Below are 26,188 nucleotides of genomic sequence, written 5' to 3'. Positions count from 1 at the left end.
GTATTTGGATTCAGAACCCATTTTGGTATGACAGCTGCTTTGGTATGATTTATGATTCCTTGAATTACGCAAAGAAAACAGACTTGTATAAGAAGACTTCAAGAAAACAGAGAAAGAAATTCAAGAACGGGAATGAAGAAAGTCAGGCAGGAACTGCAAAGGCCAATGTTGGTGCTATTAAAAGTGAACTGGAGAGTGGAATCTTCAGTGACTATCTGTGGTGATTGTGTAGATTTTTCATAAGAGGACTAATAAATTAAGAACTTTTATGTGGGGAAAAAAAGGGGGGGAGTTGAAAGGAGGCACTGAGATACAGAAAGGGGGAATGCTGTGCAGGTGTGCCTGACATGGAGGTGGGGGCCTTGGTCAGCAAAACATTGGGGAGACTAGGGACTGAGCAGCACCAGGGTTGGCTCTAGTTGGAGATATGCAGGGTGTGGCTACAGCAGTGGGTGACAGACAAGAGGGCGTGAGCATGGACCCAAGGGTACTCAATGACCCAGTCAGGCACTGGATGGGGAGATGACATAGGAAAAATGATGAATGACAAAGAGGAAACTGGATCTCCTGACCCAGAGGGATTATATCAACATGGACATCCATGTTGGAGGGTGGTCCCCAGGATGGCACACCTACTCCAAGCTCTGGCATCCCAACAGTTTGGCATTTGCATTTAGACATATAGCAAACAGGGTCCTGACCCATCGACTGGCACCCTTGGGGTCTGGGGCTCCACCTTGGCACTCACCACTGGGATGTGCAGCTTGCTGAGCGGTTTGCCATCTAGGAGGTAGGAGCCTGTATAGGTGACGTACTCAGCATAGCACTGGGGTGCCTGTGGGGTGATGTAGCAGAGGATCTTTCGCTTTTCCTCGATCTTCTTCCTGATCTGTAAGTATTCAAAGTACGGGTTGGATCTGTCACTGTGGTAGGGCTCTATATCATCCAGCTTTATGGCATCAACGATGGCAGCCAGTGTCTGCTGGATCACCTCCCGTGTCTGCTGTGTGGACGTGTTCATTTGCTGCTGCAGCTGCTGGCTGGAACGCTGAAAGCGGCGTTTGCGTGGGTGCTGGGCCTGGGGGTCCTCCTCCTCAGAGCATCGACCCTTTGCTCTGGGGGTAGGGGCAGGGGCAGGTTCCTTCTCGGAAGGAGGCGAGCTCTGCTTGTTCTGGTTGGCCAACATCTGAGCCCGGTTCCTGGTCATGCGCTGGGGGATCTCCTCCACTTTGGGGGCTTTTGGGGCTTCGGCTGTGGGTCTGGGTTCTGGTTCTGTAGTTTCAGTCTGGATGCTTCCTGAAGGCCCCTCAAGCCCAGCACTGTCATGGGGGCCAGCCCCGTTCACCACCTGTGCCTGTGCAGGGCTGTCCCCAGAGGGCTCGGGTGTGCTGTGGGATGCTGCCAAGGGGTCTGGGCCCTCTACCTCCTCGTCTCCACTACCTAGTGGATGCTGCTCTGGGGGTGCTGGTGTGAGCCCCAGGCTGGAGTCGGAGGCCTCAGGGGCCCTCCCCTCTGACACAGCCTCGGCTTCCACCGTGGTTTCCAGAACAATGTCTGGCTTTGGCCCCTCTGAGGGCAAGGGCTCAGGCTCAGGCTCAACAGGGAGCCGGGTAGTTGCCTGATCAGGAGACAGCACAAGCTGTTCCTCAGCAGCTGATGCAGCCACATCCCCACCATTCAGGACCACAGGGGCCCCTGCAGGGGTACTTTCTGGAGGAACAAGAGGACTCTCTTCTACAGGTTCTGTTTCGACATCAGAAGCATCTTTAGTTTGCAGAGGAAGCTCTGGCAGTGAGAAGGGCCCCAGGTCCAGGTCGTCCTCAGAGTTGGGGAAGGCATCGGGCCAGGGCACTGGATCAACCTGTCCCAGGGCAGAGAGACTGTGGCCATTTTCCAGGAAGGTATTTTCCAGAGAACCCAGAGCCTCCACCTGAGTTACGGTGGTCACACACGCAGGCTCCGGGGGCACATCAGGGGCCGCTTCAGGAAGCGACTTGCAGTTACTAAAGAAGGACTCCAGCCTGGAGGAGGAGGCGAAAGGGGCTGATTCTTCTGCAGTGGAAATGGCGGCTGGGATTGCTTCTGCAGAGGCATCTTTAACTTCCTCAAGTCCTGGCTCAGGGACCGGCAGAGGATATGGGACAGGGGAGACCGGGTAAGGGGGCTCTGTGGTGCCGAAGGGCCCAGGTGCAGCAGCGTGGAGGGACTCGGCAGGACAGAAATGTTTTGGGGACTCTGAGAATCTCTGTGGAGACTTAAGCATAAGGTCCGATCCCATGGGCCAGCTGACAGGGTTTTCAGGGGCACTCCCAATTAGGCTAGAAGAGAGGCCCTGCTCCGAGGTAGCAGGATGAGCCCACTCAACCGGCTCCTCTGTGATTACCGTGCTGAAGGGGCCCTCATCCAGGGGCTCCAGGTAGCTGGGCTCTGGGGGGATGATGGCAGCGGTGGCCTGCTGGTCCTCTGTGGCATCCAAGGGAATGCCCAAGTCAGGGGGAAGGGTCCCCTCCATGGATGGGGCCAACAGCTCATCTCTGTGTGAAGTTGGGGACTTTGCTTGTAAACCAGAGAAGGCACCCTCTGGAGAGGGGGTGGTGGTGACCACAGCTGTGGGTGGGCAGTGCAGAGTGTCCACCTTGGGGGAGGGGATGCCATAGTCTGGGGAGTAGTATGCCGGAGACAAGCAGGTAAACTTCTCCGAAGGACCTGGGGGCACAAGGGCCTTATCCTCCAAGTGTTGCCCTGGTGAGTCGTAACTGGATGTGGTAGGGACACTCTGCTGTCTGAACAGCTTGTCTCCAATGCTGAATTCTTCTTCAGGAGTCCTCCTGATATCAACAGAGACTGAGCGATAAAGGTTTGTGCACAGAGGCCTTGTAGGCGTCTGGCTTGGGGTTTCCGAAATCCCGCTCCCTGCAACAGAGAATCTATCAAAGAAGGAGGGGGAGCAAGCGCTGGCAGCTGTGCTGGAGACCGGCGGGGGATCTGTGCAGTCAAATATGAGGTCAGGATAGTCGTCAGCACTGCAGGATGGGGTCCTGGGCGTGTGCATTGCCTCCTCATAGCTGGGGCCAGACACCACAGATGCGGGGGTGGGCACCCCAGTGGGCCGGTTCTGGTCAGGCCTGGGAGAAGCAGGCAAGACCTCTTTCATATGAGGTCCTGCCAACCAGTCTCTGGAGTCCACAGCTGGTCCTGGGTGGGGCTTATTCTCAGGGACTGGTGGAACAGGAGCCAACTCCTTGAGCTTTTTGTCTTTAAGGGCAGGGTCCAGTCCCAGTGGCTTCTTTGGAGGGATATCCAGACTCTTCTTGCGCATGTCCTCACCTGGCTTCATCCTCTCCTTGAGCTTAGGGTCTCCAGACCTGTGCCTCATCTTCTCCATCTGTTTCATTCTTTCTTTGTGCCGTTTGTGGCGTTCTTCAATCTCCAGATCTTTCTGGGAAAGCATTCTCTCAAAGCTGGTCATCATTAGATCGCCATCTCCCAAAAGCTTCTCTCTGGGCCTGACATCTTTCTTGCCTGAGTCTTTAGACTGTGGTAACTTATCATTTCCGTTGCTGATCTTTACAGAGTCACCTTTTTCTTTATCTAAAGTTTCCTTGAATTTATCCTTTAGTTTGGTCTCACTGAGTTTCAGGCTTTCATCCTTGGATTTATCTTTAAAGGAACTTAGAGGACTGTCCTTGTCTTTGACTGCAGGTTTGTGCTCATCCTTGTGATGTCTCAGGAGCCCTTCACCGTGCTTGTCCCTGTGTCTCTCCTTCTCATCTCTCCACTTCTCTCGGTGCTTCTCTCGTCTCTTCCTCTCTTTTAGGATACTGATTGCACTAGATCCATAAGGCTTTAGTTCCTTTTCTATTTTCTTGGAAGGTTCTCTTTCAGAATCATTTTTATCTTTCTTTTCTGTAGAAAACAATTCAATGGTTTTATCTAATTCATCTTCTATGTCAGTTTTTGTACTGTAAGAAATACCATAAGCATCAGCATCCAAGAAATCCTTTTCATACTGGCTGGAGTCCTTTCTGCTGCCAATGTCCTTGTAATCATCATTCTTTTCTTTTTTTTCAGACTTTTCTTTTTTGCCCCTCTCTCGATCATGGCTTTTCTTGGATGAGGATGAAGAGTGCCTATGCCTTTCTTTCTCCTTCAGCTTCTCCTGTGGGCAATTCTCCTTGACCCTCTCCTCCAGAGGCTCTGTGAAAGACACCTCCAGGAGGGCACTCAGGCCTGGGTCCTGCCCTCGGTCCGTGAAGCTGTCAGAGGACACCTCACTAATCTTGTCATTAGAATCTTCTCTGTATTCATGCAGAGCTTCTTCCTCCAACTTTTCCAGCAGGCTCTTCTCCACCTCAGCACTTTTCGACACCTTCCTCTCTCTGCAGTGCTCCTTGTCTGGCCTCTCCCTGTGCCTGCTCTTGGCCTTGTCTTCTGCAGAGGGCTTCTTCTCTACCTTCTCGGAGGGCTTCTGTTTGTTTTTCTTTTCCTGAATAGAATCAACTGAAGTTCGGTCTTTCCTGTCCTTATATTTTTCTGTCGACTCTTTATCCTTTTTCTCTTTGTGCTTTTCAAAGACTTTTTCTTTCTTGTCTTTCGCCCCTTCTGTGGTTCCTTTTTCCTTTTTCTTTTCTTTAACTTCTTTCTCTTTCTGCTTCTCTAAGTGCTGCCTGTCAACAGAGTGCTTCCGGTGTCTGTCTGAGGGGTATGGTTCCCTCCCATCATCTTTTTCCTGGAGGCTGTCTGCCCTCTGCATTTCACTGGCCTCTCCAATTTTGAATCCACTTGCTGTATAATCATCTTTTTCATCTTCACTTTCATCTGTGAATATATCAGCAATATACCAGCTTTTCTCTTTGCCCTTTTTCTCATCTTTTTTTTCAGAGAAGTCGTCTGAGATGATTCCAGGGAAACTCTTCTCCTTTTTTTCTTTAATTTGGTCAAGAGATGTTTTTCTTTCCTTGTCTTTGCTATGTATATCTTTATGTTTTTCTTTAGCATCTTTTTTCTCTTTAAAACATTTATCAAATTCTTTGTCCTTCTGACATTTTTCAAGGATAGACTTTTCACTTTTATCTTTGTCACTGGACTTATCTTTATATTTTTCTAATTTTATTTTTTCCTTCTTCTCCTTCTCAAGGCCATCTTTCTTCTCCTTCTCTCTCACTGAATGATGCCTTTCCCAAGGCTCCAGACTCTTCCCAAAGTCACAGTCAGACCTGTCCTTGAATACACTTTCACAACTATACTCCTTCAGGTCCTCCCTGTACGCCTCCTCGGCCTTCACTCTGCCATCTTTCCGCTCTTTGGTGACCTCAAGAGGGTCCTTCCTGTCCCTGCAGATGTCGCTCAAATCCCTGTCCTTTCTGTCTCGCCCGCATTCAGCAGACTCTCTCCTTTTTTTGTCCTTTTCTGAAAGATAGCTGGGGATATTTTTATGCTTTTCAATTGGGTCTTTTCTCTTCTCAGAGTTTTTATCCAGGTAGTCCCTGTCTTTCTTTCTAAAGAAAGCATCTTTGTCGCTCCGTTTTTCACTGTAGTCTCGTTTCTCCCGGCTTTTGTTTTCCCGCTTCTTCTCCTTACTGTCCTCTTTCACTGTTTCCAAGATCAACCTGGCCACAGAGTCATTTTTAATGTCCCTATAGTCTGTCACTGGAGAATCCCAACTATCTTCTCCTTTGAAATCAAAGGACGAATCAGACAAGTCAGAAAACCACCTATCTTGCTGATCATCAGAAAGGCTAAATTTGGTGTCTTCATTCTCCAGAAACTGACTTTTGTTACAATATTCATCAAAAGCAGAATCTTCCCTGTAAATTTTTTCTTTTTTGGGCTTTTCTTTATCTTCTTTGAAAGTCTTTTCCTTCTCTTTTGAAATTTTGTCCTCTTTAAAATCATTCTTTTTCTCTAATTTTGAGGGCCTGTCCTTGGACTTTTTCTTTCTTTCCTCTTTGTACAGTCTCAGTTTTTCCTCTTTTGGAGACTTTTCCTTCACTACTTTCTCCTTTTCTGCTTTATTTGAACGGTCTTTCTCTTCTCGGAAAGACCTGCTGACGTCTTTGTTTGTGTCTTTGATTCTCTTGAGTGACTTTTCATCTTTGGAGATCTTTATTATGTCATCTTTAAAGAGCCATTCTTTTTCTTCTGACTTCATTTTGCTAAGCTTCTCTTCTTTCTTAAAGTGATCTCTATCATGCTTTAATACTTTTAACTTGTTTTCGGTGGAAATGTCATTGTCTAAAAGTATAGCTTTGTCCGACCTTTGCTTGGAGTCCTCATATTCATAAGTGAAACTTTTCAATTTGAGTTCCTGACTAACTGAACACAGCCCTTTCTCCTTGTTTTTGTGTTTGTGTTTTGTTTTATGTTTCTTGACCACTTTTCCCTCCTTGTCTAGTTTGGGAATGGCACCGTCCACACTGGGGTGGAAGGAGCTCTTCTTCTCTGACAGAGTGCTCTGTAGGCTGCCACGTTTCCTATGCTCCTGCCTCTTCCTCAGCGGCTTCAGTGACTCCACACTGGAGCCCTCAGAGGAGCAGTCAGACTCACTGGTCAGTCTTGTTCTCGTGGAGTCTGATAAGGAACTGACCTCTGACCAGGCAGGAGAAGAAATGGTTTTCCAATTGTCTGTCCGCCAGTGCTTGGTATGCTGGTCTGTGTGACTGGGGTTATGCTTCTGGGTGGCAGAGCTCCCATGAGATGAAGTGGAGGAAGCAGACAGGGAGCTGAACAGGGAGGGGTCCTTCAGCACCAGCGGGGACTCCTTAAGGCAGCCAGAGCTCCCCACCGAGTCCCCATCGTCCTCACCACTCTCTGAGGACTCGCTCTCTGACTCGGAGGAACAGAATTTGTCACTCCTTTTCCCAAACCGCACTTCTTTGCCTTTTGTTTCTTTCTTTCGCTTCTTTTTCACTTTATTTTTTTCCTTCTGCTGCTTAGAATTAGAAGGTTCCCGTGTTTTATTACTGGGCAAAATTGTGTGTGCAGAGAGTCTCAGCTTCTCTCCTGTCCCCACAGTGACTCCGATGTCCTCCTCATCTGATGTGTCTGACAAGATGCGGTGAGCCGCTTTCTTTGGTGCAATCGTGTTATTTTTAGTGTAACTTTTCACTTCCATTTTGGGTATAGAAATAAAACTATTTGATTTAGTCTCTTTTCTGTAATCCTTTTTCAGTAAATGTTTGTCATCCACTGGAGGGACTCTGTCCTGCTCGTCATCCTCATCAAACTCATACTCATCCTTGACAGGGGTCACAATTTTCTGGGGCTCTGGATTCTTAGCCTTGTGCTTTAGTCCTTTTTCAAACTCAGAGTCTGTGTTATTTCCATCAACTGAACTAGAAGGTGCAAATGATGGGGCGTCTTCCTCCTCTGAGCTCTCTGTTGGAAATAAGGAGAAAGATGTCAGAGGCAGATTCAGAACACCTGCAGACATGGATGGGGGAAAGCTGTCTCAGAGGAGACTTAGAGAAAGGCCTCCCCAAGAACTTGGTCACCCCTAGGATGAGAGTCCTGGAAACCCCACAGAAAAGCACTTCACTTGAGTTAGTGAAATCTGAGGCCAACCATGGGCTGAAGGAAACCAAAGAGAGGTTTGTGACAGGTTGGTATCTTAGGATAAGCCTGCAGGCTTTTTAGTACTGAAACCCCATGTCCTCAGTCCAGAATTTCTGTAAGTGCCAGGTGTCTAGGAGGTTGGGACCTGGTGTGCTGATCTGCAGATGAAAGCCAACATTGCCTCTGTTATCACAGCAGTACTGAGAGGTTTATACCCCGTAGTGTCACACACCCTGCTCCCACACCCATGACCCCCACCCTGCACATAACCTGATGCCCAGCCACTGACCAGTTGAGCTCTCCTCACTGGATGTGTAGGTGCCCTTGCCCAACAGGAGGTTCACCATGGTTGGGGAGTTGGCCACCTTCAGCGGTGTCTCGCCCTTTCGGTTGCTCTGCTGAGGATTTCCTCCATACCGCAGCAGCAGTTTCACCACCTACAAGACAGTAGCAGGTGCTTGAGGATGTGTTCTGAGAAATAATGACCGTGTAAAACTGTAACTTGTTCAGAGAACCTTGAGCTTAACCAGGGAACAACCCAAGGCAGAGGGCCAGAAGTTGGTGTGCACAACCCTTTCTGGTGGGGTCTCTAGACCTGTGCCTCTCCCGCAGGAAGGACCCTAACAGAATCCTGGCACCCCTCCCAGGCTCTCTTGCACATAGAACAGTTCCAACTCCCATAGAAGACCTCTTCACTCATGACAAGTCAACCACTTTACTGGAATCTTCTCACATAAGATTTCCCCTCCTGCCAATGTGATGAGCTCACCATCCAACAGGGTCCAGTGATCATGAAAGGGTTCTAGTAGTTTAGGGGGAAGTTTCATATTGGAGGGGGGTTTACAGAGAGAGGAAACAAAGACCAAGCTTCTGTAAGCTTGTTTATTTTATGTTTTCATTTATTTTAGAAAATAAGATAATCTCTTCAGTGCTTTATTTTATATGGGTAAGGATGGTCAGAAACACTCAAGGTGATCTTTTAACAGCTCTGTTCAACTGTTTATTGTCAGCAACCTGGGCTGATTATATGCCCATGACAGCTGATTCACTGAACTGAAGTACAAATATTAAATTCAATCTCAACTTTAGTCCAGTCTGAGATAAGAGCATGAGAAGAATCTTTAAAAAGGATAGAACTCTTGTTACTCACATACTCTATTTTCACTCAGTAGTTACAATTTCTACTGCTCCATCAGGGCAGTCTCCTACTGCTGCTCTAACAAATCACCACCACCTTCGTCTTACAATTTTGGAGGTCAGAAGTCCAAAATTAGTCCCCCTGATCCAGCTGATGTGTGGTATTGGCTCTTTCCTTTCCATGCATATAGGGTTCCTGGCAGTGAGGGGGACTCTGGTTCCATGTCCATGTTATCTACCAGCTGAAGGCCATTCCAGCTGCTGGAGGCCATTGCATTCCTTTGCCATGGCCCCTGACTCTAAGGCCAGCAGTGCAGTTCAGGTCTCCCTCAAGTCCTCCTCCCTCCTGCCTCTGCTTGCAACTCTGACACAGCCAGGAAAGGATCTCTGTTGTCAGGACCCTTGAAGGCCACTGGGCCAGCCTAGATAATCCACGATCATCTCCTATCTCATGGTCTTTCACTTTTTTCCATCTGCAGCCCCCTTACCATGTGAGGTCACATGTCACAGGTTCCAGGATCAGGATGGGGATATCTTTGGGGGCCATTATTGTGCCTCTCCCACCATGACCCCACACTCTTTGGCATTTTCCACAATAGAAAGATTCAAAATGACAATTTAAAAAATAGAGAGATTTCAGAGAGAACCAAGATGGCGGCATAGGTTAACGCCGGAGTTTGCTGCTTTGAACAACTACTTCAAAAGTGAAACCAAAAAACGGAAGGGACATCACCCAGAACCACAGGAACGCTGGCTGAGTGGAAGTCCTACAACTAGGAGGAAAGAGAAACGCATACGGACACTCAGAGGAGGCGCAGTGCTGAAGTCAAATTCTGAGGTGCGGAGTGCGCAGAGCGGGCTGGCGGCGGAGGGCGCGGTTGGCGTTTTCAATCGGGAGGGAGTCGCAGACTCTGAGCTCCAGATCCGGGCGAGTCTTTAGGGACCCAGACTCAAACGGGAGAAGCGGGACTGTCTGGCTTCGGTCAGAGCGAGTGCAGCTTTCTCTCTGAGCTTTGCAGCGGGTGCTGGGACTCAGAGAGGCAGAGCCCCTGGGGACAGGACTGAGAGCCGCCATAACTGCTCTCTCCGGCCCACCCTGTTGATCCTGTTCTACCCGCCCCGCCCAAGCCCTGCACACAGGCATTTGCCGGATAGCCTCAGGCAAAGGCTAGATTAGCACCTCCCTAGAGGACAGAAGTTCTCTCACTACTGACACAGCTGATTCTCATAGCCACTTGGCCTAGAGGTCAAACCCTCCCTGGAATTAGCTACAACAATCAAGATTTAACTATAAGACTGCAAACAAAGACCACTAGGAGGTGCACCAAGGAAGCATAACAAAATGCGGAGACAAAGAAACAGGACAAAATTGTCAATGGAAGATATAGAGTTCAGAACCACACTTTTAAGGTCTCTTAAGAACTGTCTAGAAGCCGCCGATAAATGTAGTGAGATCCTCAAGAAATCTAATGAGACCCTCGATCTTATATTGGGGAACCAACTAGAAATTAAGCATACACGGACTGAAATAACGAATATTATACAGACTCCCGACAGCAGACCAGAGGAGCGCAAGAATCAAGTCAATGATTTGAAATGCGAGGAAGCAAAAAACACCCAACCGGAAAAGCAAAATGAAAAAAGAATCCAAAAATGCGAGGATAGTGTAAGGAGCCTCTGGGACAGCTTCAAGCGTACCAACATCAGAATTATAGGGGTGCCAGAAGATGAGAGAGAGCAAGATATTGAAAACCTATTTGAAGAAATAATGACAGAAAACTTCCCCCACCTGGTGAAAGAAATGGACTTACAGGTCCAAGAAGTGCGGAGAACCCCAAACAAAAGGAATCCAAAGAGGACCACACCAAGACACATCATCATTAAAATGCCAAGAGCAAAAGATAAAGAGAGAATCTTAAAAACAGCAAGAGAAAGAAACTCAGTTACCTACAAGGGAATACCCATACGACTGTCAGCTGATTTCTCAACAGAAACTTTGCAGGCCAGAAGGGAGTGGCAAGAAATATTCAAAGTGATGAATACCAAGAACCTACAACCAAGATTACTTTATCCAGCAAAGCTATCATTCAGAATTGAAGGTCAGATAAAGAGCTTCACAGATAAGGAAAAGCTAAAGGAGTTCATCACCACCAAACCAGGATTATATGAAATGCTGAAAGGTATCCTTTAAGAAGAGGAAGAGGAAGAAAAAGGTAAAGATACAAATTATGAACAACAAATATGCATCTATCAACAAGTGAATCTAAGAATCAAGTGAATAAATAATCTGATGAACAGAATGAACTGTTGATTATAATAGAATCAGGGACATAGAAAGGGAATGGACTGACTATTCCTGGGGGGGAAAGGGGTGTGGGAGATGCGGGAAGAGACTGGACAAAAATCGTGCACCTATGGATGAGGACAGTGGGTGGGGAGTGAGGGCGGAGGGTGGGGCGGGAACTGGGAGGAGGGGAGTTATGGGGGGAAAAAAAGAGCAACAAATGTAATAATCTGAACAATAAAGATTTAATTAAAAAATAAATAAATAAAAAAAAATAAAAAATAGAGAGATTTCAAATGACGACTCCCTTCCTCTCTACTTCCTCACCTACCAGCTCACAGCCAGCTTCATGTCACCCACATCTGCCCACTCCTCCAGGTATTTTTAGCAAATCACACACATTTCATTTACTTCTTCAGTATATTTCTCTAAAAGGTTTCTTTAAAATCAAGAAACTATAATGCCATTATCTTAACTAAAAAGTTAACTATAATTCCTAACATCAAATATATAATCAGTGTTCAGATTTCTCTATTTGTCTCAGAAATCTTTTAACTCAGAGTGCCCTCCCAATCTTTCTCTCCACTGCAACGACTTGTCAAATTATGTTCATCACACTCTTGATGCTACTGGTTCATCTGCCAAAAGTGACCAGGCAGAGCCGTCATAAGGAGCATTTCTGATCTACTGGTGTCATCATCCTCACCATGCAGGGGCCTCGTCAAGATGGCTCAGGTAATGACTGCAGCAAGACTTCATCTTTGTGACTGCCCTGCTTTCTGGTAGCACAAGATGCACCAGTATATCTCTTGCTTCAGACCTGGAGGCAGTCATTTCCCCAAGGAAGCCTAGTCCTCTCAGGGGAAACTGTGCACTGGGGTACTCACTGTTGTTGGACAGGCTACACCCCTCAGCATCACATCAGTCAAGGCCTTCCTTCGTTTAGTAGGACCACAGGGACAAGGACAGGGTCCAGCAGCAATCCCCAGGATCCCCCCTTCCTATCAGTATGATGGTCACCTACTAAAATCCAACTACACTTGCGTGGTCAGAGCAGGGCCCTGTCCCACACAGTGCAGACAGTACTGATTGTTGGAACTGTGAGAGGCCATCCAAGTGCTGATCCAGGATGAGAAAGGTGGGCTGGTCAGAGAGGACAGCTCCGGTTAGGGAATAAAGACTAACTTCTCAGTTACCCAGCAAACATGAAGGACAGCGAAGACAGAGAGGCAGGAGCTACAGAACGATGTGGGAGTCAGACAAGAGACCTACCTTGTAGTGCCCATTGTTGGCAGCATCATGCAGGGGCGTGTCGTCATCCAGACCTTTGGTATTCACCTCTGCACCCGCAGCCAGCAGCTGCTTGGCAACATCGTAGTAGCCTCGGTTACATGCCTCATGCAGTGCTGTCCAGCCTGGAAACAGACACTTAGGACATATGTTATTTAATCCTCAGGAATGTCATTCCTGTCTCAAAGCAGCACTCCAAGGAAGCTGATGACAAGAAAGAGCCCTGGAGGGCGTTGCTCTGCACTGAAAGGCTAGAGATCCAGGGAAACCCTGAATGCTTTTTACTGTGGTGCCTCTTATATGCTCAGGGATATTTGGCTTGTTAACCCTACAGATTAACCACCTGCAGGGTTAATCTTAAACAATAAGGGTAGAGGACTGGTGAACACAGCATCTTGAGGAGAGCCTCAGTCTAGCTCATCTATCAACACTTGGGGAGAAAAATCTCCCATTTTGGAAACACACCCTCTATGGAGCACATAGATGAGGCCACATTGGGAGAATTCCCCTGGCGGTAGCCCAGAGCCTCAATCTGCCATCAGGTAGAGTGGCCACACACATCATTGGGCAAACAGGATCCACTCCTTTGGACACAAATTCCAGTGCTGTGAAAAATCTTGATATAGGAAAATTGCTTCTTTTAAAAAAGGTGCTAAATTAGATGTTGGTCAGATACTATCAACTAGTATCTAGGGCAATGGGAAAAATCTAGAAGTATTCTGCATGAAGACTCCTTTGCTCATCTTATGTTCTCATTCCCCTTTAACAGCTCAATTCTGTTGATTATGCATCGTGGCATAATGGAAATATTTTATGCAAAAAAGGGCAACACTGAAATGCAATTATGGGGCCCTCCCTCAGCCTGTCTCAGGTCAGGGAAGCATACCCATTTATCATATTAAAAGCAGAGTCTCAGGGTGACATTTCTCCCCTGGAAGATGGAAAGGTGTCCCTGGGATGACAGGCACAAAGGCATCCTCTGCTTAGGCGACATGACTTCTTCCTAAATATGCCAGAGGCACTCCTTGAGGAGCCAGGAAGAATGAATTCTCAGCACAGAATTGGGGTTTATATAACACAGTAGAGTAATATAGCTAAAAATTCCTCAATTCTCTTACAAATAAAAACAAAATGATTTTTAAATACTTTCCAAGAAACACTAATTCCTCCATCTCAGAAATAACAACTTATACATCTACCTCATGCATCTAGAACACACCCAAAGAACCACAGGGGCCCAGGGTCTGACTATTGTTCCTGCCAGGCTGATCCCAGTGCAAGGCTAATGCTGCCAGGATGATGACACTTGGCCAGAGAGCTCCGTATCTCTAGAGGCCAGCCTTACATCCGCCTGTGAACTTGCTGCAGGGTTCCCCTGCCCTGCCGTTTCCTGGGCGCTGTGAGTGCTCACCTGCAAAGTCCTTGACGTTGACATCCGCCCCTTCACTGATAAGCTCCTTAATGCGCCGGGCGTCTCCCCGGATGGCAGCCCGATGCAGGCGGGTCTCCCCACGCTCGTTTCTCTTGTTCACTTTATCTTTGGTTTTTGAGGCAGAGTTAGGCGTCCCCTTCTGACACACTGTCGACTGGGAGGGATGCTTTGGTGTTGTATCTACTGCAGGCCAAGGAAAGGACAGGTGGAGCATTACTGGGGGTAGAGCCAGTGAGGCTGGGCCTGGGCGTGTTCTCTGCTTTGTAGAAATTTCCAGAACCTGGGCTGTCTTCATGAGGGAAAGAGGATGGCTTTGCATGGGTGCCCATCCCCAGGGAGAGAGCCTCTCCAGTCCCAGAAAGCACCCACCATCCATCATCCTGGTGTCTCACCTGGGCTGTTTGCAGACTCTTCAGCTGTCATCTGCATGAGAAGAGCCACCTGCTGGCGCTCAGAGAGGGGGTAGCCAGCTCGGATCCCAGATAGCCCCATGCCAAACAGCAGCCCGGCCTTCCGGGTGACAGGCTCCTTCTTAATCCTCTTCCGCTCAGGACCCTGCTTCTCTGTGAGGTGGTGGAGGAGAGGGGGGATATTTCATGCCATGGAGTCCTTGGAACCCAGAGCCTTACCTGGAGTTTCAGAGCCCCTGCCTCCCACCTCACAGGGAAAGGGAAAGAATAGAGTTGGCAACGCTCCTGCTGCCCATCATCACCTCTTCCAGTGTAACTGTGAGACACAATTCCAACACCTTGTTATTAACCAATGAAGCCTGCTAAGATGAGGCCCCCACCAACCATTTATTCGGCTCCAGGTGCCTCCCCAGACCACCCACCATGTGCAAGGCGGTGGGGACAGCTGATCACCAATGTCCTGGCTCACACAGGACAGGTCTCCATCTATTAAATACACGTGTCTGTAATTCAAGTCCTCCTTCCCGTCCCGCCTCCAAACAGTACAGACATAAAATGGCAAACATAGTTTAGAAATACATAAACAGATCAAGGCCGACTTGCAGTACTGTACCTTTCTTCTTGCTTCTAGGCACCTCCATTTCATGCCATGGCGCTTCGAGGAGCGAACCCGCCTTGAACCACGACATGGACTGAGCTGGAGGCATCTAAAGGCATCAACACAGAGCACTAACAAGACACGATGGAACAGCGCGGCCATCCCGTCTTAGCCTCCTCATAACAAGCAAATCTTCCACCTATCTCACCCATTATAAAATACCCTGTCAACATTCAACAGAAATGCATGTGCTGCTTCTTTTAAAAGAGGCAGGGGTTGAGGGAGAGAAAAGATACCCCCAACTCCAGGAGGTAAAAGCTTGCCTTCTTCCTTCACCTCACCCTCCTGTTGAGGGGAAATTTGGGGTCCATCAAGAGCCTCAGAACCCTCCCCCAAAGCCCATGCTTTTGGGGTGGAGACCCTGTTCAGGGCCAAGATATTGCAGGGTGTTCTAGGTCATAGGGTGCAAGCTGCAGGCAGGAAAGGAGACGTGGGTCTCTGAAACTCTCCTCTGAGGGATGTTTCCCTTGCTTCCCACTTGGCATATCCAAGGAGCCCCTATCTTCAGGTCCCTGCCTGGGGCTTGACCTTAGAGAGGTGGTGACATATGTGAATCAAGGACTAAACAGATCACATTTCCACCTTGTCCATTCCTTCCCAAAATGATAATATCCCTTTTACTATTCACCACCTTAGGTTCCACAAACATGTCCATCATTTTTATTTCCTTAAGGAAAGATTTTCATAAACTTATTTCTTTAAAATGTATTTTAAATGGCCTTTTTAAAAACTAAAGTTGTGACTTGGTAAGAATGCTGATTTATGAGTTGAGGTGATAACTCGGGCACCGCAGGTCACCATCACCAGCAACAATTACTTTTCAACCAAGCCACAAGCACAAGTCTGAGAAAGGAAGTAAATTCCAGAAATAATCTTTGTTGATGACCCTGGCTTATGCATCCCCAATTCTACCTACAACCTCCTTTCCAAGCAACAGGGCCTCACGATTATCCCAGAGGCAAGAGCCTTCAAGGAAGTCTCTGCACAGGATATCAAACTAGTTCTGGCACAGCCACTCTCATAAATTCCACCCCACTTCTGAAATGACTGAAAGTCATAGTATCCAAATCATTTGGTTTAAATGCTATTACACAGTTGAGTGCTCCAATCTCTGCAGCCGCTCCATGCTCTGCCTGCCTTCTCTACATTTACCCAGTTGCTCATTGCTGCTTGCTTACATGACACATTCCGATGATGAAGATGACGGAATTTTCCATTGCCAAGGTACAAATAATGATAGAAGTAAAGACCAGTAGGAAGGCCGGACCCACCTCCTCGGCAGTTCTCCACAAGCACAAACCAATCAGGACCCTTCCATGGACAGAGATGTGATGCTCCACCACTGAGGAGGTGTTTCCAGCACAGGGTTCTGAATGTCCACTGTAATTCCCTCACAGGAACACAGGATGAAGACACATGCACTCTCCCCACACTCTGTGAGCTGGACCCCACTTCTGCCCAATCTCCCAGGAAGCACTGCTTGGTCTCAAACAGTCAGCCTCTTAGCCTCTCAGCGTCTCTGGATCACTGTGCCCCTGCTAAACATAGACAGTTCACAAGGCCACTGCCTCCGCCTCACCTAGAGCCATGAAGACAGGAAGCTCACTGGGAAGAGGATGAAAGCAGAACCTGAGAAAAGCAGTGTGGAGAATTCCTGGTTGTGGGTGACATCTGCTAATTACTTCAGAGGTATAGCTTCTCTGCTGTGTGCAGATGTGGAGGGTGCTAGGTGGACCCAGGGGAGGGCAGGGCCTGAGTGGTAAGTCTTCAGGGTAAATGTAACAGCAACTTTAAAATGCCAGAGGAGCCAGGCAGAAAGAAGGCAAAAGAGCCACTGTCTTCAAGTGCCATTGCAGGCAGTAATCTCTTTAGGGGTCAAGAAGGTCGGAGGAAGCAGGACAGGGACCTCCAGGAGCTCACGGCACACTTTCTGAGAGTGTCAGCTGAGAATCTGTGACCTTTTACCCAGAGGGCTTTCTGCAGTAAATTTGTCCCCCTGGTTGCAGAGCAGGACCCAATGGCACCTTTGTTCAGGAAGGAACAAAGGTCAGAGATGGAGTTTGGAGAAAGCCCTGTTGTGTTGGGCGGTTGGTGGCCCGGCACCTCTCCACACTCCACCAACCATCCCTCCCTCTGCCTCCGCTTCAGCAAAGGCAGGATTGTGTCTTCCCTCTCCTGGGGATGAATTCACACCGTCATAAGTGCCTTGGGCTGCCCCACAAGAGCCTTGGGTGTAATATCATTTTCTACAAGCACTCAGAGCTACCAGTATCTTGAGGGGTCTGAGTCAGGCCAGGCTGTGAGTCTTGGGGTGGAAGGAGAGCCTGCAGAAGCCCTGCCTACAGAGGAGCCTCTCTATTCTGGCCCAGCCTCAATGAGGCCATGAAGCTCAGGCCCACCATGCACACAGGGCGTTGTTGAATGCTACAGAAGTGGTTCCGCTGCTCTCCTTCTAGACACCTCCCAGCCCAGCCTTGGCCCACTATGTCCTGTTAGCAAAGGCCAACCTCTCAGAGGTGGGAGGCTATAAAATCTGCCTCCTACTCCAGGTGGGCAATGTGCTTCGACAATCAGCACCCTCACTGGCTAGTGCAATGCTGGGTTCAGGGCAAGAAGAGGAACACTTGGGACAAATGGCAACTCCTTTGGCATTCTGCTAATTTTTTATTTGTAATATCCAACCAGAAACAAAGTAGAACGTATATGAATTCCAAATGGCATCTGCCACGTTTCAGAGTGGAAAACTGGTAGTTCCATGTGACAGCTGAGCAGCACGGGGAGGTCGAAGGTATGGCTCTAACAAGCCAGTCTATGAAACATCCCCCATGTTTAGATTGGGAGCGGGAGGGGGCAGGGTTGCAGAGCAGCTATCACATGCTTTAAGAGCTCCAAGGGCTTTTGCAGGTGATATCCAGAGGCAGAATTCCAGGGAAGGCAGAGTGATGAAAAGCATGGGTGGGAAACAGCTGGGCCTATGATCCCAACAGCTGGAGCAGGGCTGTCTTCCTACGAGATTCTTACTTCCTGTTCCCGCAAGTCTGTCTGCTATCTTTCTCATTCCTACTTTGTTCCTGGTATTCCAATGTCAGCTGTGGCACTCCTCTTAAGCTGATGGATGAAAGATGGTTTCACATGAGCCTGGCCAATCCCCCTACATCATCTTTAGGAAAACATGGTGATGTGACAGCACCCTGTATCTCTACAACGCCTATATTCTTGTGCATATTCACTTCTGGTCTCTGTGAAGTCGGTGCACATTTTATCAGGCCTTCTTGGTATATGGCCACCCAGCTGGCAAGAATCCCTCCCCTCCCCAGGCCATCACTGGGCTTCCTACTAAAGCCCTTTCTCCTTCTCAACTCATCTGTTCTAGAACACACTCTTGCTGCATTCTTTACTGCAGCTGTCTGACTAGGATGGGGCCTTTTCCCAGGGGAGTAGGACTGCCAAGGGCAGATGTTTCTGAGGGACCTCTGTGTGAAGGAGTCAGCATTCAGAGTCCACTTCCTGCAACTGAGCCTCACTCCCCAGTAGAACTCAGATGCATCTATAGGAGAAAAGATCTGTCTGAGTTAGAGTGAATTCTGGCAGCAAGGACACAGAGTGAGCATCTAGGACAAGGGTGGGGGACCTTTTTTTCTGCCAAGGACTACTTGGATATTTATAACATAATTAGAAGCCTGGTGCACAAAAACTTGTGCACTGGCTGGGGGGGGGGGACGGATGGACGATGACACACGGACGTGTCTCTCAGCCCAACTTGTGCCCTCTCACAGTCTGGGACCCCTCGGGAGATAACTACCTGCTTAGGCCCGCTCCCCTGGTGGCAGACAGCACGCCCGATCCCGCGCTGGAGCGGGCGGTGGCTGGGGATTGCGCTGCCGCCGGCCCTGGGCCGCAAACAGCAGGTCCCGATCCGCGCTGGGGCGGGCAGCGGCTGGGGATCTCGCTGCCACCCGCCCCACCCCACACACGGCAGGCCTGGATCCCGCGCTGGGGCAGGAGGCGGCTGGGGATCTCGCTGCCACCCGCGCAGGGCAGCGCAGCAGGATCTGCCTGCAGTATGCAACTTTAACGGCCATCTTTGTTGGGTTAATTTGCATACTCCTCTGGTTGGCTGATGCGCATAGAAAAGGTATGGTCAATTAGCATTTTTGTCTTTTATGAGTGTAGATTTGTGGGCCATACAAAAACTTATCAACTTACAAACTAGCCTGATTGCCCTAACCAGTTTGGCTCAGTGGATAGAGCGTCAGCCTGGGGACTCAAGGGTCCCAGGTTCGATTCCTGTCAAGGGCATGTACCTTGGTTGCGGGCACATCCCTAGTAGGGAGTGTGCAGGAGGCAACTGATCGATGTTTCTCTCATTGATGTTTCTAACTCTCCCTCTCCCTTCCTCTCTGTAAAAAATCAATAAAATATATTAAAAAAACTAGCCTGATATATTTGGTCAAATATTTAATTAACTCACCCCTAATACCCTGGCAGGGCCAGACCAAATGATTTTGCAGGTCTTATATAGCTCACGGGCCAGACGTTCCCCACCCATTAGAGCCAGTCCAGTTCTGTGGGGTGGTGTCAGTTTCTGGCTTCCACAAAATTACTGGGAGGTTGGCTTGCTTTCTGTAGGCAACATTTCCTCTCCTTGGCCATTTTTAGCACTTTTTTTCTTGTTGTTCTGTAACTTCATCATAAAATTCATGTGTAATCTTTCCCCTGCTCATAATGCACTATCCTTCCTGAACTAGGACTCCTGTTTTCACAGACATGAGAAGTTCTCTGTCTTCTCTGAGCACCAGTGCCCCCACTTCTCTCCTTGGTTAGATGCTAATGTCATGCCTCAGTCCCTTTCCACACACACATCTCATGTCTTTCATGTTTCCTAACTCTTTTTCTTTCTATACCTCAGTCTAGGCCAGCCGTGGGCAAACTACGGCCCGCGGGCCAGATCCGGCCCGTTTGGAATGAATAAAACTATTGAAAAAAAAGACCGTACCCTTTTATGTAATGATGTTTACTTTGAATTTATATTAGTTCACACAAACACTCCATCCATGCTTTTGTTCCAGCCCTCCGGTCCAGTTTAAGAACCCATTGTGGCCCTCGAGTCAAAAAGTTTGCCCACCCCTGGTCTAGGCAATTGCTTTAGTTAAAACTTCCAATTCACTAATTCTTTTTTTTTCCTCAAACAAAAAACACAATTTTATTTCAAGTAGGAAATATCCAAGTAGTTTCAGAGCAAGAAAAAAAATTCCATATGTCAGTAGATTGTAGAACACAGGCCACTGGAGATATTTCACATTTGCTTTTTGTTGTTCTGTTATTATCGCAGAGCAATTGGAAAACTGGATTCCTCTGGGAATTCTGGGCTTTTTTAACATAAGTTTGACTGAAGGTGCATCACTTGATATAGAGCAATTTCTCTGGTGTTTGTAACTGGCAAAGACTCTTTTGACCACAGGACATCAATTAGAAGAGTTTAAAGCAGTGGTTCTCAGCCTTCCTAATGCCGCAACCCTTTAATACAATTCCTCATGTTGTGGTGACCCCCAACCATAAAATTATTTTCGTTGCTACTTCATAACTGTAATTTTGCTACTGTTATGAATCGTAATGTAAATATCTGATATGCTATATGCGTTTTCCGATGGTCACGACCCACAGGTTGAGAACTGCTGGTTTAAAGGGAAGTGCCTAATCAAGAGGAAATTTCCTGAATGTAAGGTTTGGAATTGGCAGGGAGGGAAGATCAAGACTGAGCAATACCAACAGTGGCCAAGGAAACGAGTCCTTCTGATAATAATTATTTATGTCATACCTGATAAGCTATATAATCTGCCTATTGAATTTTTAATTTCAGTGATAATTTCCTTATGTTCCAGTGTATGTATGTGTATATATATATATATATATATATATATATATATATATATATATATATTATCTACATGATCTTTTTTGACAGTATCTTGTTCCTTGATCATGTTTTCAATTTTCTCTCATTACATTCTCTAATCATCCAAAGGTGTTAAGTCCCTGGGGCTGAACCTCTCTATCAGGATGGATTTCTTCATCATTGTTAGGTCTGATCAAATAATTGAATCAATACCCCTTCCCCTGGGAACTGACCTTTAGGCCTCTTCACAATGGACATTCCACTTGCTTAGACCACATACCACTTGCTAAGACCATTATCTCTCCCCTCCGGACTTCCCAGAATCTGGACCTGTACAGAGAATTCTCCACCCAGAAAAAGCCCGCCAAAGTCCTTTAAAAACCGCTGACTCCCATCACTGGGGTGTTGGAGCCATCCAGGCTCAGCCACCTGGTGTGCAGATGATCGAATAAATTCGTAATCCCTCACCATTCTGGCCTCGTGCACTCCTCCTTCGGCGACCCTAACATTTGGTGCCAAAACCTGGGAGGGTTCCACAGGGATGGGGAGCCATTGCCCTGGCTTTGGTCACCCCAAGTTTGCTACTCGGAGAGCAGTAGGCAGTTCAACTTGGGCTTACCTCCGAATCCTACTCGGGTGACATGATTGGGCTTCCCTCTCATATGGACTCTCCTGAACCAGCCAAGGAGGACGCCGGACCAGGAATCTCTCCTTCTCCGTTGCTGACTCTCCATCCCCACACCGGCCAATCTTCTCTAGGTGAATGATGTTCCACAATTCCCCTGCCCCGGGTCTTCTGCCCACTCTCTCTCACTGACTTCTTGAAAGTCTCTCATCTCAAAAGTCCTAGCACTAGGCCAGAAGACTCCTCAGCCATTTGGCTTTGGGAGCTTCTGGATTGGGGATGCCCAGTCCAGAGGGTCACCTCTCATTTCTCCTGGTGATTTCTTTAACAGCAAGGACGCCTACCCTAGATTTGTGGTCTGTCAATCACCCTTCCTCTCTTGTGGGCCACGCCACACTCCCTCCGCTGCACACTCACGGTGGGGAGGATCATGCCCAATCACCTCAGTTTATTTTGTAACACTGCCATTGGCCATAACATAAACTAGATAATAAGTCTCAATGGCCTGAAAACAGCACTTTTAATTTTAACACACTGAGCAATTTAGATAATTACTGTCACTGCAATGGAAAATGGTCAGAGATTCTCTACGTTCAGGCCTTTTTCATCCTTCAGTCCCAATCCTCCCTCTCAGTCCTGGCTCTACCCATCAGATCCTTCTCCTTCACACAAAACATCATACCCCTAACACTTCTGATTCTGAATCTACATTTGACCCAGCAGACCACCGACCTCCACCCCCTTATACATCGCCTCCCTCACCTGCAGTAGATTCCCAAAACCCAGACCTTTCTAATCAGCAACTACCTTCTCCCCCAAGTCCCTGAGAGCCAAATCCTGAGAACATGAGTTCTGAAACAGCCTTTTCCCATCTAACACTCGTTCTCAGGCCACCAAAGGCTATATTCCTTAACAGCTTCTTCTATTCCCATGCCAATTCCAACCTTGAGGGAGGTAGCAGGAACTGAGGGCATAGTCTGAGTCCATGTCCCATTCTCTATGTCCAACCTTGCACAGATGGAGAGGCATCTCAGATCTTTTTCCACCAACCTGCTCACCTTTACTAAGGAATGTGACAAACTTAATGAAATCACTCAAGGCCCTGACGAAAACCCAGCTCTCCTCTCCCACCTCATGGAGGCCTTACAGAAATTGACCACCTTAGACCCCACCTCCCCAGTGGGAACCCTTCTTCTGAACACCCATTTTATATCCCAATCAGCCCCTAACACACACCATAAACTTCAAAAAATAGACAGAGGTCCACAAACCCCTCAAAAAGATCTCGTTAACCCGGCCTTTAATAATAGAGATGAGGAGACCCAAATCCAAAAACAAAGGCGAGATCAGGCCAAGGCTGCGGCCCAGAAGGAGGCCTTCCAGCTCCTAGCCACTACTCTCATGAACCCCTACGGAGGGTAAGTCAGGGGCTAAGCCTCCTCCAGGCCCATGCTTCAAATGCAACAAGGAAAGACAATCAACCAAGTCCTGCTGAAACCCAAGACCCCCGCCTGGGCCCTGCCCAAGGTGTAGAAGGGAAGGCCACTGGAAATTAGATTGTAGTCTGGCCCCTCCACGTCGGACCTCAGCCAGTCCAGCAAGGCCACCCTCTGGATCCGGTTTGGAGCTCCCAGACCTCCTGGGACTGGCCACCAAAGCAGCTGCCCAGGCCCTGACAAGGCCCCACAGACTTACATCACCAGGGCAGAGACTCGGGTAATGACTGTGGTGGCAGGTAAGCCAATCTCCTTTTTAATTGACACTGGGGCCAGTTATTCTGCCCTCTCTGAATTCACTGGGACCCTTGTCCCCTCCTCAGTCTCCATTATGGGGTTGACGGATTAATCTCATAGCCATTAGCCATCTCACCTCTACACTGCATCTTACTAAATACCCTCATTCACTCTTCTCATTCTACCTCGGTGCTTGGCCAGTGCTACCATGCATCCCCTCATAAAGCCCAGTTGTCCCAAACCACAGTCACCTACCTCAGTTTCACTCTGACCTCACAAGGCCGAGCCATTCCTTGGACTGTAAACGCCTTATCTCCTTATCTCCTCCATGACTGTCCCCTCCTCTGAACTAGAAATGGCCTCCTTTCTTGGGCTCGCTGAATACTTTCACCTCTGGGTTCCCAACTTTAGTCTTCTCCCACTGAGCAAAGGGACCACTCACTGAGCCTTTAAATCCCAAGGCCAGCATTCTCACCCCTTTTAATGCTCTGAAAACTGCTCTGACCTCAGCGCCTTCTCATCCACACCCACCCCACCTTTCCCTAAGAATAACTTTCTTTACTGCACATGCTTACTTAATAGTATGGCTACTATCAGAAGCTGAACTCATTATTACCCAAACCGTAGCATGTTATCTCTAAGGAAAAATATGGCAGTTTTAAATCCAAGCGGCTAGAGGCCTGGGAATAGGCTGCTGGGCCTGCTTCCTCCTCCCCCTCCCTGCCTTTTCTCCAGCCTCATATGCCTACACATAATTTTCCAAAGTCTTCGGTAACAAAGGCTTTGGAGCATTGCTGGGTTAAATGATATACATATAAATATTTTAAAATAGCATAAAATGTTGAAACATTGATTGCTAGACATATTTTAATTCGCCTGCTCTTTTTATTACAGAAGGTCTCTTGTACTTTGTTGAGTGTATATTTTCTTGAAAGTAAGAGTGTGCTTAAAGTGTGTGGATAAATGTCAATCTAAGAAATGATGGTTGTTTACTTTTTGGCTAAAGCTGGTTATTTGTGAACTAGAGACCTGGTACATGAATTCATGCACAGGTGGGGTCCCTCGATGTGGCCTGTGGGGATTGGGCCTAAATTGGCAGTCCAACACCACCTGCCACTCCTGGCTGCCACTCCCGCTCATCCCAGCCCCACTGCACCTGCTGTGAGCTCGCGCCCAGTCATTCCTAATCAGGAAAGGCTTGCACTGCCCACAGCGGTGCTCTCCTGCCATGAGCTCTAGGTCTGGCGCCGGCCCTAGAGGGTGGGGGTGGGGGGTCCGGGACCCCATCAGTCCTCCAGGAGGGCGGTGGGATGCCCTTGCTGGCCTGGGATCTGTATCCATCCAGCTGACATTCCCGCTGGTTGACAGGAGCCACCTGGAGGCTGCTTTTATGTTGTTTCTTCCTTGTGGAGCATCTAGGGAAGGGAAGTGGCTGCGGTGCCCGAGGCCGACTCCCAGGAGGCATTGTTGGGATCGTGCAGGCTGCGCTGGTTTGTCAGTGCCTGGCCTGTTCTCCGGAGATTGGACCTGCAGGACTACTGAGGAAGTGAGTGGCTGCTGCTGGGCTTGTGGGCCGTGGGGACAGGTTGGTCAACTGAGCAGCACTCCAGCTGTGGGAACGCACTGACCATCAGGGGGAAGCTCCTGCATTAAGTATCTGCCCCCTGGTGGTCAGTGCTCATCATTCGGTCGTTTGGTCCCTTAGGCTTTTATATATATATAGATGGGTAGAAATGCTTGTGAAAATTCTAGAAAAGTTTGTCCAGTGAGTCAGGACTTGATCCCCCCCCCAATGTCCAAAGGGACCCCTTCTCTCCTAGTAAGCTAAAGCAACCCCTCCCAGGCTCTCTCTTGTTGCTTATGTCCTTAAGTTGAAACCTAGACTTTCTTTATTTCTACGGTTCATTCCCACTCCTTGACACTACCACTAAAAGCCTCACAGGCCTTCCTGCTTGGTATTTAGGAACCTCTCTCCTCTCCCCTTTTCTAGCCTTCTTAAAAGTCATACACTACAAAGGACACCAAGTAGGGAATGATCCCGTAATACAGGGAAATAACAAAGCAGACCAGGAGGCCAAAGCAGCGGCTCAGAGGAAGCCTCTATTTCCCCAGCTCTTAGCTATACCCCATATAACACCCTAATACACCCCAGAGGAACTTCAGTCCCTATTAGCTCTTGGGGCCACTCAGGAAGATCCATGGTTAAAATTTCAGGGAAAACATATCCTTCCCCAGGGACAGGCCCCTGATATCTTACAGACTATTCACAATTCCCTACATATAGGATATATTTACAACTCCTAAAACCCCTCATCACGTGTCCTAACCTAGCCTCCCTACTGCAAGATATCCTTCAAACCTGTTCTACTTGTTACTCAGTATCTCCACAAGGACAGGTTAGATTAGACCTCTTTCCCCCCCACTCATCAGTCAAGGGGCCAAATCCCTGGACAAGACTGGCAGATTGACTTCACTCACATACCCCCTATTAAAAAACAAACAAACAAACAAAAAAGTATCTTTTAACCCTCATAGATACTGTCTCAGTGTGGGTAAAAGCCATTCCCCACTAGGTCTAACCCACCTCATTATACAATCAGTAAATGGACCTGCTTTCAGATCTCAAAAAACTTACCAGGTCCCCTCCACTCAGAACATCCAGTGGAACATACACCACCCTACCAGCCCCAATCTTCAGACAAAATAGAAAAAGCAAATTCTTAAGTCTCACCTAATTAAATTAACTCTCAAAACTAAAGAACCTTAAACTTCTCTCCTGCCTCTAGCTTTTATGCATATCAGGGCAATCCCCCCACACACCCTCATTTCTTAGTCCTTTTGAGCGCATGTATGGAAGACTCTTCTTATTAGGAAACTTCCTTGCACAGAGACCCCTCTCAGAGACTATGTCCCCATTTTAAATTGCATCTGACAATTACTGAAGAACATGCTGATCAGATCTTCCCTCAACCTTTTACAGGAGACATTCCCCTACTCCTCCTAAAAGAAATCCATCAATAATTTACAGCCCTAATGGCAAGGCCCTTATCAAGTACTCTCAACTGCCCCAATGCAGCTAAACTATCAGGGCATACTCCATGGTTCCACCTTTCCAGATGATAAACCCATCCCTAGAAAAACCTCCATCACATGCGCTGGAGTCCCCTAA

General features: G+C 48.0%; 1 protein-coding gene across 17 annotated transcripts in view; it reads right to left on the bottom strand.

Moving 5' to 3' along the window:
- Nucleotides 1-26,188, bottom strand: part of ANKRD11 (ankyrin repeat domain 11) — a 271,667-nt gene that overhangs the window by 10,542 nt on the left and 234,937 nt on the right. For 13 of the 17 annotated variants that reach the window (XM_036346978.1, XM_036346980.1, XM_036346977.1 and 10 more), the window contains 5 exons: nt 14,090-14,260; nt 13,677-13,880; nt 12,248-12,390; nt 7,844-7,991; nt 749-7,377 (listed from right to left, as the gene is read on the bottom strand). In XM_036346978.1, coding sequence (XP_036202871.1) covers nt 749-7,377; nt 7,844-7,991; nt 12,248-12,390; nt 13,677-13,880; nt 14,090-14,260 — 7,295 coding nt within the window. Of the gene's footprint in view, nt 1-748; nt 7,378-7,843; nt 7,992-12,247; nt 12,404-13,676; nt 13,881-14,089; nt 14,261-14,720; nt 14,815-26,188 lie in introns of those variants that run through there. The other 4 variants (XM_036346984.1, XM_036346985.1, XM_036346982.1 and 1 more) reach the window with 3 other exon arrangements.

The sequence above is a fragment of the Myotis myotis genome, unplaced genomic scaffold, assembly GCF_014108235.1.
Source record: "Myotis myotis isolate mMyoMyo1 unplaced genomic scaffold, mMyoMyo1.p scaffold_m19_p_19, whole genome shotgun sequence".
NCBI lineage: Eukaryota > Metazoa > Chordata > Mammalia > Chiroptera > Vespertilionidae > Myotis > Myotis myotis.
Note: the sequence above shows the minus strand (reverse complement) of the source record. Positions and strands in the feature narration are given on the sequence as shown.